Source organism: Crinia signifera, chromosome 1 (assembly GCF_055691185.1).
Source record: "Crinia signifera chromosome 1, ASM5569118v1, whole genome shotgun sequence".
NCBI classification, from domain to species: Eukaryota; Metazoa; Chordata; class Amphibia; order Anura; family Myobatrachidae; genus Crinia; species Crinia signifera.
In genome coordinates, this window is record NC_139217.1 from 223,494,983 (window position 1) to 223,512,932 (window position 17,950).

The 17,950-nt window shown below is 47.5% G+C and overlaps 1 protein-coding gene across 1 annotated transcript in view; it reads left to right on the plus strand.

Moving 5' to 3' along the window:
• SH3GL1 (SH3 domain containing GRB2 like 1, endophilin A2) overlaps positions 1 to 17,950 on the plus strand; it is a 140,801-nt gene that overhangs the window by 110,277 nt on the left and 12,574 nt on the right. Inside the window, exon 7 of the mRNA XM_083179331.1 lies at positions 12,958 to 13,192. Within this exon, the coding sequence (XP_083035457.1) occupies positions 12,958 to 13,192 (235 nt within the window). The remainder of the gene's footprint in view (positions 1 to 12,957; positions 13,193 to 17,950) is intronic.

Sequence of the window (17,950 nt, forward strand, 5' to 3'; positions counted from 1 at the left end):
AAAGTCCCGTTAGTAGACGCTCCTGTAGCAAGATTGTCAAAAACCACAGCCTTGCCGGTCCAGGGTGGTGCAGCCTTCAGGGACCCGGTAGAGAAAAAGGTGGAAGGATGCCCTAAGGCAGTCTTTGAAGGAGTAGGCTATACTCTCCATCCCATTATTGCTTCAGCCTGGGTAGCCAAAGCAATGATTAAGTGGGCTGAGGCTTTGGGAGATCTGCTGCGGCCTGACTGAGGCTTTTCTATTAGCCGAGAAACTCAGATGTGCAGCAGAGTACATCACTGAGGCTGGTGAAGAAGGCGCAAAGGTGGCATCTAAGGTGTCCGCTACATCTGTGTCTGCAAGGCGAGCCCTTTGGCTTAAGGCCTGGGATGAAGATAGTGAATCAAAGAAATCCCTTGAGTCCTTGGCTTTTAAAGGGGAACTGCTTTTTGATTCTGAACTATCGTCCATCATAAAGCAGGCCGCAGGGGGGAAGAGTACTATTCTTCCTACCACTACTAAAGCTTCAGATTCAAAATTTGGAGTTTTTCAAACCTGCTTTTTGCTCGTCCTTTCGAGGGGGAGTGCCCAGCAAAGGACAGGCGGGAAAAGGTAGATTCCCAACTGGTAAAGGAAAAGCTTCCAAATCCAGATTTGGAAAGAGGCAGGTGTCTAAAGGAGAGGAAAAATCCTCTGCATGACGGGGTGGAGGCTCCCCGTTCTGCCCTCAAAGTGGGGGGCTCCTCCTGCAGTTTCGGGAGAAATGGAATATTCGAACCTCAGACCCTTGGGTTCTTTCAATTGTCTCAAGAGGTTATCAGATAAATCTCAGGGGGAATCCTCTATGGAGATTTGTTCCAACCCCTTTCCCAAGAGAAGCCAGTTTGTGCACGGCCCTTTTGGTGGCGGCGTTGTCTCTCAGGGAAAAGGGGGTTGTGGTCCCAGTTCCTCAGGAGGAACGCAAGAAAGGTTTTTTACTCAATCCTTTTTTTTGGTACCCAAACCAGACGGGTCAGTCAGACCTATACTAAATTTGAAGTCCTTAAACCATGGATTCTCTGCGCTCAGTGCTTGGCAGTATAGAGCCAGGGGAATTTTTGGCATCGGTAGATATTCAGGATGCATATCTTCACATACCCATATGCACAGACCATTAATCCTTACTTCGCTTTGCAATAGGGATGACCCATTTGCAGTTCAAGGCTCTACCCTTTGGTCTGCCTACAGCACCGAGGGTATTCACAAAGGTGATGGCTGTCATGACAGCGTCACTCAGGCTGAGGGGAATAGTGATTATTCCCTACCTGGACGATCTGCTATTCAAAGCAGAGTCAGAGAGCAAGTTGCAGGAACACCTGTCAGTGGCAACACCGTTCTTGCGGGACATGAGTTGGGTACTCAATCTACCCAAGTCCCATTTAATCCCCTCACAGAGACTGCAGTTTCTGGGAGTAATATTGGACACCCACTTGCACAGGGTATTTCTACCAGAGTCCAAAGCGAGGGACATTTGTCAGCTGGTATTACTGTTACTGCAGGCTTCAAGGCCTACAGTTTGGCAAGGGGTGAAGCTCCTCTGCAAAATGGTGGCGTCCTTCGAGACACTACAGTTTGCCAGGTTTTATTCCAGAACTCTTCAGTGGACCATCCTCTCCTGTTGGTCAGTGAATGCGAAAACCATAAAACAAGAAAGGTTACTTCTCTCGCAGGAGACAAAGGAGTCCTTACTATGGTGGACGGACATAGAAACTTTGCAGCTGGGGTGTTTACGCTGCTTTTGGGACTGGGTGGTCATAATGACAGACTCCAGTCTCAGGGGTTGTGGAGGGCGGTTGCCCTTCACCTTCGGTTGCAGGGCCTGTGGTCCAAACAGGAATCCAGATATCCAATAAATATTTTGGAACTTCGTGCAGTGTGGAAACCCTCCAACAAGCGGAGGATTGTCTGAAAGGCCTTCCGATCAGAGTATAGTCAGACAACGCCACGGCAGTGGCTTACCTGAATCATCAGGGCGGGATTTGCAGCAGCATGGCGATGCAGGAAGTCTCGAAAATTTTCAGATGGGCAGAGCTAAACATTCCTGTTCTGTCTGAGGTCTTCATTCCGTGGATCCGGAATGTCGAGACGGATTTTCTCAGCAGAGAGGACTTGTTGGAGGGGGAATGGTCCTTACATCCGGAGGTATTCTAGGAGATTGTGAGTCGCTTGGGGCTACCAGAAGTGGATCTAATGGCATCCAGGACCAACTGTCAGGTTCCGAAATTTTGTTCCAGGATCTGGGACCCAACCGCTTGGACGGTGGATGCTATGACAGTTCTGTGGAAATTTCACCTGGTATACATTTTTCCTCCGTTCCCAATGATACCGCGGGTATTGAGAAGGGTGAAGTCTCAACAAGTGCAGTCAATTCTGATTGCACCAGACTGGCCCAAGAGGTCTTGGTATTCGGACATTCTGAAGTTATCAGCGGAATCTTGTCCCCTTCCTCTTCGTCAGGACCTTCTAAGACAAGGGCCATTTTCGCACCTGGACCTAGCTCGGCTCATGAGACCTCCTTACTAAGGAGGAAAGGATTGTCTGGGGCAGTTATCCAGACTATGCTAAGGGCTCGTAAACCGGTGTGTGCTGCAAATTACCATCAAGTCTGGAAAATTTACATTAGGTGGTGTGAGCGTCAGAAGGTTCACACTTCCAGGTTCAAAGTGACCAGATTGTTGGATTTCCTTCAAGATGGTTTCTCTACAGGTTTGGGATTACAGTCCCTAAAAGTTGAGATCTCTGCTCTATCCATCTTCTTTAGAAGAGGATAGCCATTTTGCCTGAGGTTCAAACCTTTTTACAGGGTGTTAGCAGGTTAAAACCCCCATAAAGGCATCTGGTGGCGCCTTGGGATTTATCGTTGGTTCTGTCAGTTCTGCAGAACCCTCCTTTTGAACCGTTATGGTCGGCTGACCTAAAATGTTTCTTGGAAATTGACTTTTCTTTTAGCCATTGCTTTGGCTAGGCGTGTTTCGGAGTTAGGAGGTTTGTCCTTTAAATCTCCACATTTAATTTTTTATGAATATAGGGCTGTGCTTCGAACAGTACCTAAGTTTTTACCAAAAGTGGTTTCTTCCTTTAATTTAAACCAGGAGATTGTGCTCCCGGTGTTTTCCCCTCCAGAAGGGGCAAAAAATAGGGACAAATTAAGGAAGTTGGACTTAGTTCGTGCCTTGCGAATTTACGTCGAAAGGGTAAAGCACATCCGCAAAACAGATCTGTTGGTTTTGTATGATGTGCATAAGAGAGGATGGCCTGCGTCTAAGCAGACTATTGCCAGGTGGTTAAGGTCAGTCATTGCCTTTGCTTACACCAAGGTCGGTAGACCTATTCCTTCTCGGATTAATGCACACACCACAAGGTCAGTTGCTTCCTCATGGGCTCTGCATCATGGAGCTACAGCGGAGCAGTAGTGCAGGGCTGCCACTTTGTCCTCTGTTCACACCTTTACCAAATTTTACAGGTTCCATGAGTTCTCGTCTGAGGACACTTCATTTGGACGGGTAGTGATGAGAACTGGCAGTCTGAGTGTACCCTCCCATAATACCGGCTCGTGAACGTCCCAAGGTGAAGCTATGTCACCGGACTGGACGAAAGAGAAATGGGGATTTTTGTAAGAACTTACCGTTCAAACCCCTTTCTCTGAGTCCAGTCCGGTGACACAGCGATCCCTCCCCTACGCTCAGTAAGTCATACCGTTCATGTGTATCATGTTATGGTTATATGATTGTGCATACAAGATGTCGGGCATTGTACTGAGTTGTGTATCCTAGTGTGCTTTAGAAAGTGAACTGAAGCATGATGGGATGCGGAAGGGGAGGAGCCTGCAACCAGAGGAAAGATTTCAGCATAGGTGCCTGGCTCCTGCGGACCCTCCTACATCCCAAGGTGAAGCTGTGTCACCGGACTGGACTCAGAGAAAGGGGTTAGAATGGTAAGTTCTTACAAAAATCCCCATATTTCAATGCTGCAAACTCACAGCTAGCTAATAAACTTGGACAAAAGTAATATAGGGCAGTATTCAATGAAAAAGTTCTCCGTGCATGGAGAGCGTTTTATTTCGCTCTCCATGCACTCTCCGTGTTCCGGAGGGCTCTCTGCCACTCCTGCTCCCTCTATTCAATGTGGCTGATGCTCTCCGCCACTCGCGGAGAGTCTTAACCCCTGCAGGGAGCAGGGAGCTTTCAGGGAGCCGGAAGCAGCCAGAGAGATTAAAGTCTCCCTGGCTGCTCCAGAGGACTGTGGAGGGGAGGGGGGCTCTCCGGGACCCAGGCAGCACAGGCTGCCCCCCCCCCTATAGCCAGCGGGGGACCCAGTATTCACTGCACCTGTTTGTGCATAGTTACGTTCGGGTGCAGTGAATATATGAATATCTAATGAGTGGCTCGAGCGCTCCGGCCCCCTGCTGGCTGCACTGTGTAAAAAAAAAAAAAAAATTAAAAAAAATATTTTTTTTTTAAATTAAATATATATTCATGTGCTATAAGCACATGAATAAAAATAACATGCCCCTTCACAGAAAAAAAAACTGATTTTTTGACACCAAAATTTCTTAAAAAAACCTTTTAGTTTAAAAGTTCACATTCCAGCTCTCCATCAAAAGATGGAGAATTGCTACACGGAGAGACACGGAGAAAGTCACTTAGAAAGACGGAGAACATTTCACATTGAATAGGGTTGCTCGCTTTTGGAGAGCAAAATGCTCCGTCCAAGGCGAACAAAGCACAAGTTCTCCACAAAACACGGAGAACTTTTCTCATTGAATACTGCCCATAGACTCTGTGCAAGGTGGAGAATGAGAAATCTACAAAGAGAAGTATTGCACTTTGTAAGGGAAGATACGGCATTGGAGTACAGAATGCTTCTTGTTGGATCCAGACCAGCCGCCTAAGCTTTACCACACCACCATCGTTCATTCCAGGCAAAATCTTTCTCTCTCCCGCTGCCACTTATTATGGAGGACACTGCTGCAATGCCACCCTAAGATGGATTAACCTCTCCATTGGACACTCAATGCGGTAACTATACCATTCTTCAAAGAGAGACTTTCTCTTTCAATGGTCCTGGTGACACAGCTCAACATTGGGATGTAGGAGGGTCCGCAGGAGCCAGGCGGCTATCCTAAAGCTTTTGGAGGGTAGGCTCCTCCCTTCTGCATCCCAGACTCCTCAGTTTGTGTTAGGTGCCCACTGGAGTGGGTGCTATTCTAAAGGGCTGCTGGAGCAGCCGAAGGATTAGAGTTAGTTAGGAGTTTTTTATTTTATTAACTTTTACACTAGCTAGGTAGGCACAGTGTGAGGATTCTAACTGAATCCTCACACTGACAGCGCAGCAGGAGCTGACAGAAGCGCGTCCTGTCAGCTCACTGTGCACAGGGGACACTGTCTGGTCTCCCTGTGCAGCGCTTACATCTTCTATTAAGAAGCTGCCTGGGCTCCGGAGCGCTCTGAAACCGGCTTCACGCTAGGTGGGGATCATGGGGGACAGGCGCTCTGTGATGGTGGCGGCCATTTTCTGCGGAGCTTACACACTGAGCTCCTATATGAGAGGACAGCAGTGTGTTACAGGCATGTTCCAAGTGGTCCCCAGCAGAGGGGGAGACACTGGAACTTGGAGATCCTGCAGTGGGAGCGGCTGTCTGGGGGTGGTTGGCACCAAAAGCCACGGACCCCGCAGCAGCAGTGACTTGGTCTCTTCCCGCACTCTTTGTTTTGGCGCCATTCCTGGCAGAGTGATTGGATTTCCTGGTTATCGTTTTCCCCACTGTGAAAGCTTCAGACAGATAAGTGACTGATATATATGTATAAAACGCCTGTACATTTTGCGCTGTGACTTATTTTTACATTATGTCTGAGCAACAGTCTGTGGCTTTGGGGGAGGGAGCCCTTAATGCATTGAGCGCTTGCAGTGTTTGTACACTGAATTTTGTCCCTGAGCAGATGGCCAGGGGGGGGGGCTTGTGTATTACTTGCGCTGCTGTGAGACCCATGGGGAGCGAACCCCAGAGGTTAGAGCAATCGGAACCTGCGTGGGCCAGTGCCCTGGGCAGGTCAGTTAATGCCTTAGTGCATTGCTGGACAGGCAGAGTTATGTGTTGGTACTGTAGCTTCCCCGAGACCTATGTCATCATCTCAGCAGTCCTCTGGCTCCTTGCCTCTGACCCAGGCAGATCCTGGCTTCTTACAGGTCATGCAGGATACTGCTAAGGGGATCAGCAGGTTTAATGAGTTGTTAGACAAATTTGATGGTGATACTGTGGGGACCCCTAAAAGGTCTTATTCAGTGCCATTGCTTGTTGCTGAAGAGGAGGGAGAGTATGCAGACATCCCCTGGGATCAGGGTGATGATTCTGAGGATTCTTCGGCCTCAGGGGTGGAGGATTTGATTACTGCTGTTAAACAGACTTTGAATTTGTCTGTAGAGGATAAAACTCCTGCAAAAGGTGTTTTTAAAAGGCAGCGTAAGGAAACTGTTACCTTCCCTGTGGATGAAGGTTTGCAGGATTTATTGGAAGGGGCTTGGACAACGCCCGATAAAAGGCTGCAGATGCCTAAGAGATTTTTAAGTCTATAACCCATGCCTGAGGCTCATGCAGACCTCTGGGAAAAAGTTCCAGTGGTAGATGCTTCTGTGGCACGGCTTTCTAAAGCCACAGTGCTACCTGTCCAGGGACCTAAAGTCCTTGAATCTCCATCTGTGGGTAGACCATTTTAAGATGGAATCTCTACGGTCTGTGCTGCTAAGCCTGGACCAGGGAGAATTTTTGGCGTCCATGGATGTCCAGGACGCATATCTTCACGTGCCTATCTATCTGGAACATCAGGCTCTGTTAAGGTTTGTGATAGGAGACCTGCATTTGCAATTCCAGGCGTTGCCCTTTAGTCTGGCCACAGCGCCAAGGGTATTCACCAAAATAATGGCAGTAATGGCAGCGGTTCTCTGACTGAGAGGAATCACTGTGATTCCGTATTTGGACGACCTGCTGTTCAAAGCAGAGTCGGCGGAAAGGTTGCAGAGTCACTTGGCAGAAGCCATCAGGTTTTTGCAGGCTCACGGTTGGCTTTTAAATTTACAAAAGTCTCAGTTGGTGCCGTCACGGAGACTCCAGTTCCTGGGAGTTGTCCTGGATACCCATCTATATCGGGTATTCCTACCACAGACAAAGGCCAGGGACCTGGCCTCCTTGGTTCGGGAGATCCTGGGGTCTCAGAGCCCATCGGTTTGGAGGTGTCTCAAACTGTTGGGGAAAATGGTGGCGACTTTCGAGACGCTACAGTTCACCAGGTTCCACTCTCGAGTGTTCCAGTGGAACATCCTGACATCTTGGTCAGGAAACACTCAGACCAAGAAGTCAGAGCACATAGTGTTGTCTCCAGAAACACGGTCTTCCCTGCATTGGTGATTGGAGGTGGATTCCCTTCAGTGGGGGCGGTCTCTGCAGTCCTGGGATTGGCTGATAGTCACTACCGACGCCAGTCTCAGGGGCTGGGGGGGCAGTGGTTTTGGACCTGCGCCTCCAGGGCTTATGGACCTCTGAGTAGTCTGCCTTGCCGATCAATATCCTGGAACTGCGGGCTGTGTGGAAAGTGATATCTCTGGCAGGAGAAAGATTGCAGGGTCTTCCTTTAAGGATTCAGACCGACAACGCCACGGCTGTGGCGTACCTGAATCATCAGGGAGGCACACGCAGCAGGCTGGCCATGTGGGAGGTTTCCTGGATCTTCTTGTGGGCGGAACAGAATGTTCCAGCGTTGTCAGGGATATTCATCCCGGGGTGGAGAATATCGAGGCTGATTTCCTGAGCAGGGAGGAGCTGCTAGAAGGAGAATGGAGCCTGAACCCACTGGTGTTTCATCAGATTACACTGAAGTGGGGAACTCTGGAGGTGGACCTGATGGCATCGAGGTTCAATCATCAGGTGCCCAGGTTCTATGCCAGGACAAGAGATCCACGGGCCGAAGCAGTGGATGCAATGACTATTCCCTGGGAGGGGAATCTGCTTTATGCCTTTCCGCCGTTTCCAATGCTGGCGAGAGTATTGAAAAGAATCCAGTCCCAAGGAATTCCGGTGATTCTTGTAGCCCCAGATTGGCCAAGGAGGTCCTGGTACTCGAGGCTTCAGAGATTGTCTGTGGACTCGTGGCGTCTACCTCTGAGGTCAGATCTGTTAAACCAAGGGGCGTTCTTACACATGGATTCAGCTCGGCTAAATTTGACGGCTTGGCTATTGAAACCGCCATCTTGAAGAACAAGGGTTTCTCGGAGGCTGTGGTTAACACCATGGTGAAAGCTAGGAAGTCAGTGTCTTCAGCTAACTATTATAGGGTCTGGAAGACCTATATTAGGTGGTGTGAAAGGCAGAAGTCGCATACATCGCGGTTTCAACTTTCAAAATTGTTGGAGTTTTTGCAGGATGGTTTTTTGTATCGGCCTTGTTGATTTATTTCCAGAAAAGGATAGCTTTGCTACCGGAGGTGCAAACTTTCCTGCAAGGGGTTTCGCTATTAAAACCTCCCTACAAGCAACCAGTGGCTCCATGGGATTTATCGCTGGTACTGGAGTGTCTTCAAAAGGCGCCCTTTGAGCCGTTGAGGTCGGCTGACCTTAAGTTCCTTACATGGAAGCTTGTGTTTTTGTTGGCAGTTGCGTCAACAAAGAGAGTATCAGAGTTGGGAGCGTTGTCATTCAAGTCTCCTTTTCTTATTTTTCATGATGACAGGGCTGTTCTTACTGTTTGAACAGTACCCCAATTTTTGCCAAAAGTAGTCTCTGCTTTTCATCTGAATCAGGAGATAGTTCTGCCTGTGTTTGAACCCCCAGAGGGTTCAAGAAAAAGGGGACAAATTGAGGAATTTGGACGTTGTGCGTGCCTTGCGCATTTATGTGGACAGTGTGAAGGGTGTCAGGAAGACTGACACTGGTCTTGTATGATGTGCACAAGATTGGTTGCCCTGCCTCTAAGCAGACCATTGCTAGGTGGTTGCGTTCCGTCATTGCCTTTGCATATACTAAGGTTGATAGGCCCATACCGGCCAGGATTAATGCGCATACCACCAGGTCGTTCGCCACCTCTTGGGCGATTCGACATGGGGCCACAGCTGAGCAGGTTTGCAGGGCCGCCACTTGGTCATCTGTTCACACTTTTGCCAAATTCTATAGGTTCCATGAGTTCGCGTCGGAGGACGCATCATTCGGGCGAGCAGTGATGAGAGCTGCAGACCTGAGCGTACCCACCCAAAGGACTGGCTCTGGAACGTCCCAATGTTGCGCTGTGTCACCAGGACCATTGAAAGAGAAAAAGGGATTTTCGTAAGAACTTACCGCTCGAATCCCTTTCTCTGATATGGTCCTGGTGACACAGCGATCCCTCCCTTACACTCAGTAAGTATGCCAGTGTTCATGTTATATATGGTTGAAAAGTTAATGAGTTAATGTATTCCAGTGGCTTTGAAAGATTGAACTGAGGAGTCTGGGATGCAGAAGGGAGGAGCCTACCCTCCAAAAGCTTTAGGATAGGTGCCTGGCTCCTGCGGACCCTCCTACATCCCAATGTTGAGCTGTGTCACCAGGACCATATCAGAGAAAGGGATTCGAACGGTAAGTTCTTACAAAAATTCCTTTTTCCTGTTAAACATCATTGTGGTCTATCAATTCGCGGTATCAATAGGAACATTATAATTTATTTTAATTATTGTCAGCGTTACGTGTTTTCTTTCTTTGGAGTACAGAATAAACGGTACTTATGTATTATCTGGGCTCCCATGTTAAATGCAACTCATTTTTTCATAGCCCTACTATCCAACTACGCATGGAGTTGATTTTATATAGTGTGGCGAGCGCAGCGAGCCACCGTGCCCGAAGCGTGGCGAGCGCAGCGAGCCCCGCGAGGGGATGCGGTCTCATAAGAAAAACGGGAGCCCAGATATTACATAAGTACCGAATAAACCTAAGCCAAACAGTAACATTGGTAGACAGAAGATGATCTGAGGATCAGAAGAACATCTCTGAAACTACATCAATATGGGGTACTTACTACAGATGCAAATGCTATGGGCTGGGGAGCTCATCTAGTAGGAAAACTTGCCAATGAACATGGTTCCAGCAAGAGAGAAAGGTGTCCTTCAAAACAAAGAGATGCGAGCGGTCCAGAGAGCAGTGATGCTCTTCCAGGATCAAATTGTAAACATGCACTGAAGGGTGCTATCATACAGCGTGGCGCTTGTGACTTACCTAAATCATGAAGGTGGAACCAAAAGCCAAGTCTTGTGGAATGAAGTTTCAAAGATCCTGGGCAGAAGGAAGTGTTCTTTCTCTGTCAGCTCTGTATGTCCCACGAAGACGACATTGCAGATTTTCTCAGCAGGCCTGAGAATTGGCCAGGAGAATGGGAGTTAGACCAGCATAGAGGTGGTGAAGAAATTTGGTGTGCCTCAAATAGACTTATCGGCGACTGATCAAAACAAAATACTACCTCCATTTCTATTCAAGGTCATACCTACCAGGAGCAGAGGCAATGGACGCTTTCTCTCTAAAGTGGGAATTCAACCTAGGGCAGGGGTTCCCAATCTTTTTTGAATTACAACACCATAGAGTATCAGAATTTTTCCACGACACCCTAGGTGTAGAAAAATAAATATAAAATTAAGTAGATTGTGTTTATGTAATTCCAATTCAGTTTTGGTTGAAAAGAGATTGGTTCCCTACAGCATTGAGAATGGCAGTGCTAGAAGCTTGGCAACTACCGATATCCAGGTTACTACATGGGCCACTGAGTCATCCAGAACTGCGAGCTCTTCATTTGGCGGCTTGGAAATTGAACGGTCAATTTGGACCAAGAAAGGCATTCAAGTGGTGCAACTTCTAGTAAAAGCGAGGCTCTAGACTAGGCATGTCCAACCTGTGGCCCTCCAGATGTTGTGAAACTACACATCCTAGCATGCCTTGCCATAGTTTTGCTATTAGTTTTGCTATTAGGGAATGCTAAAACTATGTGAAGGCATGCTGGGATGTGCAGTTTTACAACAGCTGGAGGGCCGCAGGTTGGACATGCCTGCTCTAGACGTTCATACCGAGTGCAGAAACTTGGAAGCCAGATTTCCTAGGCAGAACATTGAAATTTTTGCAGTAGTGGTTACGCCATCTGGAGGTCTTCTCAATTAAAATTCGAATGGGGAGTCTTCCAGAGGTGGACCTCTAGGGTCCCCCATTTTGTGTGAAGTCCGGGGATGTGATGGCATTCGTGGTGGTTGTCTTGACAATTCTGTGGGACATCATTACTTTCCCTCCATTTCCAATATTGCCCTGCTTGCTTCAACACGTGCCAGTAATTCTAGTGGCTCTGGACTGACCGCACAGGTTGACACAAGTTGTAATTTTCCATTGCAGTCAAATCTGCTCCTGCTACATGGTATGGTTATGCACCAGGATTTTAATCTGTTCACTTTCGGTGCATGTCTTTTGCAGCAAGGTACTTGGAAGGTAAGGGCTTTTCTTCTGTGGTTCCCTCCTTAATCAGGCAGTGTTTGATTTTTTTATTATGTGTGTTGTGGTTTCAACTTTTAACCTCCATTTTATCTGTCTGTAGAACCTTGAGATCTTACATTAGTATTTTTTGCTGTGAGATGGTCTCCGGTTCAGCCTTTGGTTTCCATATACTGTACCTTATATTTTTTCCTTAGGAATTTGGTCTTCCTTATGGCCATTGGCTTGGCATGTTTCCAAGTTTGCTGATTTGCTCTGCAAGTTGCTTTTTCTTTTTCACAGTGCTTGGGTGGTAAAGTATACAGTTTTTTGTTTCAGCATTTCACTTGACTCATTTTGCTTTTCTGGTATTGGGTTTTTGTTGGGACCTGGATGATCTGGCACTGTTAGGTCATCTTGGCTTTGCAGATATACTTTATTTGAACTTCATCCAATGCATGGAGTCTCCTCTTCTGTTATCTGTGATGCTCTGTAACATGGCCAACATGCTATGGAGCAGACTATATTGCATTGGGGTCAAGCATCACACTCCTTATTCTATTGATGTGCGACAAGCACCGGATCAGGTGTTGGCACTTTTCTAAGAAGCGCACAGCAGCCTTGTGGCCGGCATCCATAGGGCTTCTACGGAGAAGCTGTGCTGTGTAGCCTTCTGGACCTCCACCCAATAGTTTGCTTGTTTCCATTGCTTTCATGCATCTTCCTCCACTTTTAGGTATACAGATATCCAGTCTGGAATCCTGAGAATTACCTCCCCTTGCAGCAGCTGTTGAATATCCATACTAGTGTTCCTCCAGTCTGGATAAAAAGAGGATATTTGTGGACTCACCTTAAATTATTTTATTTGAATCAGATTGAGTGGTATCCCTTTGTCAGCTTTACAGTCTTTGTGGTATTGTCAATCCCCTTTACTACTTTGTGATTTTCACAATTTCACCCCCCAGTCAGACTCAGAAAAGAGGATTGATCGGTGAGTACACAAAAATCCTCTCTGCGTTTTCCTTGGCTACCCTTCAATATATTGGGGTCAATTTTATTTCAGGTAGTAATGAGTGCAAAAGTTGCCCATGGCAATCCGATCAGCTATTCTTTCTTTTTATAGGAAAAGAGTAGGCAGCCTGGGGTATTCCATCTGCAGTGGAACTATACATGCCAGCAGTCCTGGGTTGTTGATTTTTTTTGCCCTGACACAAAACTATTGTCATACAGGCTGGGATTTCTAGTTCAACAGCAGCAGAAGAGCCACAGGTTGCCTACCCAGTTTCAAGGTAGCACTTAATTATATTCTATGGACAAATTCCCCACTGGTCCATTTCTCCTCTCCTTTCACGGCTTGATATATTGACCCATTGTTTGTTTACCTTATACATCAGCACACTAATTAATTGGTACTTAACAATCATGTTAGTTTTGAATGTGAGAAACACCTTCTAAATATAACACTCACTGTATCTTTAGGTTGAACAAGTCAGTCAGCTCTCAGCTCTGGTTGAGGCACAGCTGGATTATCACAGACAAGCTATGCAGATTCTTGATGAACTATCAGGCAAGTTAAAGGATAGAGTATGTGAAGCTTCTTCTCGTCCAAAAAGAGAATTGAAACCTAAACCACAAGAAACGTATGACTACGATGACAGTGAACAGTCTAATGGAGGCATCTCCTGCAACCCACCACTACATAAGACACCAGCAGGTAAAAGTGGTTTAAACAAAGTCTATCTGTGTGAGTGTGTATATCTACAGACATACATACAGTGCTCGAAGTGGAAAATAAGTAGTAGTACGTTTATTTATAAGGTGCCACAAAGTGTCTGCAGCGCCGTACATAGCAAACAAAAAACAAATTACAAGGTAAAGTACAGGGTGTGTTGATAAAATACAGTATAAATAGGAGTATAGCTGGTAGAACTAAAATCAGCATCAGTTCTGAAGTAGGTGTGGAAATTGTTGAGGAGACTGAAGATGAAGTAGAGGAAGGGAAGAACCGGGCAGGGGCACTGGTGAGGTAAAGAGGTAGGGTGAGTACGTGAGGAATGAGGGCCCTACTCATAAGTGTTAACAGAGGTGGGTGGACGAGCGAAAAACAATAGGGTAAGTAGGAACGGATGGAGGGGCAGGGTAGGCAGGAGGAGGAGGGATAGGCTAAACGGAAGAAGTGGATTTTAAAGGGAGCGCTTGAAGGAGGTAAGGGAATCAGAAAGCCTGATGGGTGGCGGGAGGTTGTTCCAGTGCAGGGGGGCAGCGCGAGAGAAGTCTTGGACACGGGAATGGTAGGAGGTGATTAGGTGAGAGGTCAGTCGGCGGCGGAGCGAAGTGGACGGGAGGGAGTGTGGATAGAGATCAGTGAAGAGCGCTAAGGAGCGGTGGAGGAGGAGTAGGTGGTGAGGCGTTTAAAGAGAACCCGGAAAGGAGTGGGGGTATGGAAGAATAAAGGATGCTGCTATGCGTGCTCCAAAAAGGGGTGTAGCTACTTGAAAGGGGGCGTGTCTTTAAGTATAGTGTACCACACCGTGTACACCTTATACACAAAAGTAGGACCCCTTATACTATCTCGTACTAGTGCCCCTTACATATTATGCCACATGGTATGAGCCAAAATTCAAAGACAGCAAGGACAGGGAGAGAGACTGCAGAATAGAGAGGGATAGAGAGAGAGAGAGAGAGAGAGAGACATCGGGGACACAGGGAAAGAGAGAGTGAAAGCAGGAACAGAGGCAGTGACAGCAAGGTCATGAAAACAGGGAGAGTGCCAGTGGGGACAAAAGTACAGGAAGTGAGAGAGGGTGTTAGGGAGAGAAAAAGATTAAATAGATGGGGGAGACAAAAAGATGACAGACAGGGGCGAGAAATATGAAAGAGATGGGGCAAGAGAAAAAGATGAAAGACGGGGAGAGAGAAAGATAAAGAGATTGGGAGAGAGAGAGATGAGAGAGACGGGGCAAGAAAAAGAGATGGGGAGATAATCCCCCTCCTCCACCCCCAGTACAAGCGGCCTGGGTACATCTGGCAGTGCATGGTCCGTTCTCCAACACACCAGCAGTCACTGCCTGGTCTCCTACTCACCGGAAGAGGTCCCAGTCTCAAGGGCAGCAGTGGCCCCAGGCTCTCCAGGGTCATGGCGACATCAGGCTCTCCAGGGCAGCAGTGGCGCCGGGCTCTCCAGGGGAGCTGGTCTCTATATGAGGGTGCACAGGGGTTTTTGGGTTCACTAAGAAATGAAGGGAAAATATAAGTGGGGACACAGGCAGAAAAAACATGGGGGTAATGAGCTGAGAGAAAGAAAAGGGGAGAGAAAAGGATTGAGATGGAGAGCAGAGAGAGTTCAGTGGGAGGAGTGGGGAGTGGGGAGAGAGAAAGAGACAGATGGAGAACGGAGAGAGATGGAGAGCAAGGGTCACACAGAGACAGGCACCACTGTGTATATCTCCCAACCTGCAAAATTGCAAAGGGGCAATCAAAGTAGCTAAAGGGGATTATGAAGAGCACATAGCCACTGAAAGCAAAACCAACCCCAAGAAGTTTTTCAAATACATAAATAGTAAACTTATAATTAAAGACAACATAGGCCCACTAACCGATATCACTGGAAAAAGTTTTAAGGGAAAAGCAGAACTGTTAAATGAGTTCTTCTCATCGGTGTTTACTAACATACCACTAATGGGATGAACAAGCCGGAACTCAATATTGATTTCTCTACCGAGGAAATAATATTGAGGCTCGGCAAAATCAAAACAAATAAATCACCTGGGCCAGATGGGATTCATCCTAGGGTACTAATGGGAATTAAGGGAGGAATTAGCTTCCCCTCTACATTATATCTTTTTGATAATTCACTATCATCAGGAAAGGTACCAAAAGACTGGAGAATAGCAGAGGTAGTGCCATTATTCAAAAACGGAAAAAAGGAGGATCCCGCTAATTACAGACCTGTTAGTTTAACATCAATAGTGGGTAAACTATTTGAAGGATTTTTAAGAGATGGTATCCAGGAATATTTAGACCTTCATAGTTTACTCAGTACTGAAGAGGTTAGCAAAAACCTTGATAATGGAAACGCTGTAGATGTGATTTTCCTAGATTTTGCTAAAGCCTTTGACACCGTACCACACAAGAGGTTGATAAATAAAATGGAGGACCTGGGATTAGGGGCAAATATCTGCAGATGGGTAGGGAATTGGCTGTGTAATAGAGAACGGGTGCCGGGTGGCTCCCCGACAGTCGGGATTCCGACAGTCAGGATTCCGACAGTCATTCCTCCGACGTCGGAATCCCGACTGCTCCCTCGTGGGGGTCCACGACCCCCATAGAGAGAGAATAAAATAGGTGGCGAGTGCAGCTCGCCACCGTGCCCGCAGCGAGCCCGCAAGGGGCTTCATTGCGCTCCCCCTGCTGTGCAGTCGGGATTCCGACGTCGGAGAAATGACTGTCGGTCATTTATAGTAGTGGTAGTAGTACGTTTATTTATAAGGCGCCGCAAAGTGTCCGCAGCGCCGTACATAGCAAACAAAAAACAAATTACAAGGTAACGTACAGGGTGTGTTGAAAAATACAGTATGAATAGGGGTATAGCTGGTAGAACTAAAATCAGCATCAGTTCAGAAGTAGGTGTCAGAATTGTCGAGGAGACTGAAGATGAAATAGAGGAAGGGAAGAGCAGGACAGGAGCACAGGTGAGGTAAAGAGGTAGGGTGAGTACGTGAGGAAGGAGGACCCTACTCATAAGAGTTAACATACTAAAAATAGGTGGGTGGACGAACGAAAAACAATAGGATAAGTAGGAACGGAGAGGAACGGAGTCAGGATAGGAGGATCAAAAGAGGTTAGGAGGAGGGATAGGCTAGTCGAAAAAAGTGGGTTTTGAGGGAGCGCTTGAAGGAGGTAAGGGAATCAGAAAGCCTGATGGGTGGCGGGAGGTTGTTCCAGTGCAGGGGGGCAGCGCGAGAGAAGTCTTGGACACGGGAGTGGGAGGAGGTGATTAGGTGAGAGGTCAGTCGGCGGTCAGCGATGGAGCGAAGAGGACGGGAGGGAGTGTGGATAGAGATCAGTGAAGATAGGTAAGGAGCAGTGGTGGAGGAGAGAGCCTTGTAGGTGGTGGTGAGGAGTTTTAAGAGAACTCGGAAAGGAATGGGGAGCCAGTGAAGAGATAGACAGAGGGGGGAGGCGGAGGTAGAGCGGCGGGAGAGGAAGATGAGCCTAGCAGCAGCGTTAAGAATGGATTGGAGAGGTGCGAGGCGGGTGAGAGGTAGCCCAGAGAGAAGGATGTTGCAGTAGTCAAGGCGGGAGATGACAAGAGAATGAATGAGAATTTTGGTCGCGTCAGTGGAGAGGAATGGTCTGATGCGTGAGATGTTGCATAGGTGAAAGCGGCAAGACTGTGAGAAAGCACGAATGTGGGGGGTGAAAGAGAGTGAGGAGTCAATGATGACACCGAGGCAGCGCGTTTGGTCGGTGGAGGTGATCTCGGTTTCACCAATGCTGATGGAGATAGTGGGAGAAGAGGGGATGTTCGGGGGATGGAAGATTAGAAGTTCAGTTTTAGCCATGTTTATTTAGTTTCAGGAAGCGTTGGGTCATCCAGGCTGAGATGGCCGTGAGGCATTCGGAGACCTTGGACAGGAGTGATGGGGATAGGTCGGGGGAGGAGAGCTAGATTAGGGTATCATCAGCATAATAGAATAGAATAGAATCAACTTTATTGGCCATGTGTGCTTGCGCACACTAGGAATTTTTTGTGGATTACAGTGCAGCATCAAGCAGGGATGAAAAGGGGGGAGGGAGACATTACATATATTACATAAAGACATTACAAGCATTTAATTTCTAGCTACGACTATGGTGGTCAGGTCGCCAAGTAGGGACACGCTGTTTGGCTGTTGATATTGGGATTGCATTCGCTTTGATTGGATTGTTCAAGTGATGGACGGCTAACGGAAAGAAGCTTCTTGCTGATCTGGACGTTTTGACAGGGATGGACCTGAACCGTCTTCTGGATGGTAGAATGTCGAACAGGTTGTGACCAGGATGCAGCTTGTCGTTTGCGATCTTCTCAGCACGTTTCCTTACCCTGGATGAGAACAGATCCCTTATCGGGGGGAGGTCGGTCCCTATGATCCTTTCCGCAGTCTTCACTACCCTCTGCAGTTTTTGTTTGTCGTTCTCGCTTGCGCCACCGTACCAGATTGTGATCGAGGAACATAAGACAGACTCCACGATGGCGGTGTAGAATATGTCCAGTGACCTAAGATGGGGATTAAACATAACCACAAGAGCGAGAGAAGACTAGATCGAGGGAGTGTCCTTGGATGTGGGTGGGAGAGGTAGTCCACTGAGATAGGCCAAGAGAGGAGCAGAGAGAGAGGAGTTTGGAGGTGCCAGGATCAGCGGGGTTATCCAAGGGGATGTTAAAGTCACCAAGAATGACAGATGGCAGGTCAGAGGAGAGGAAGTGTGG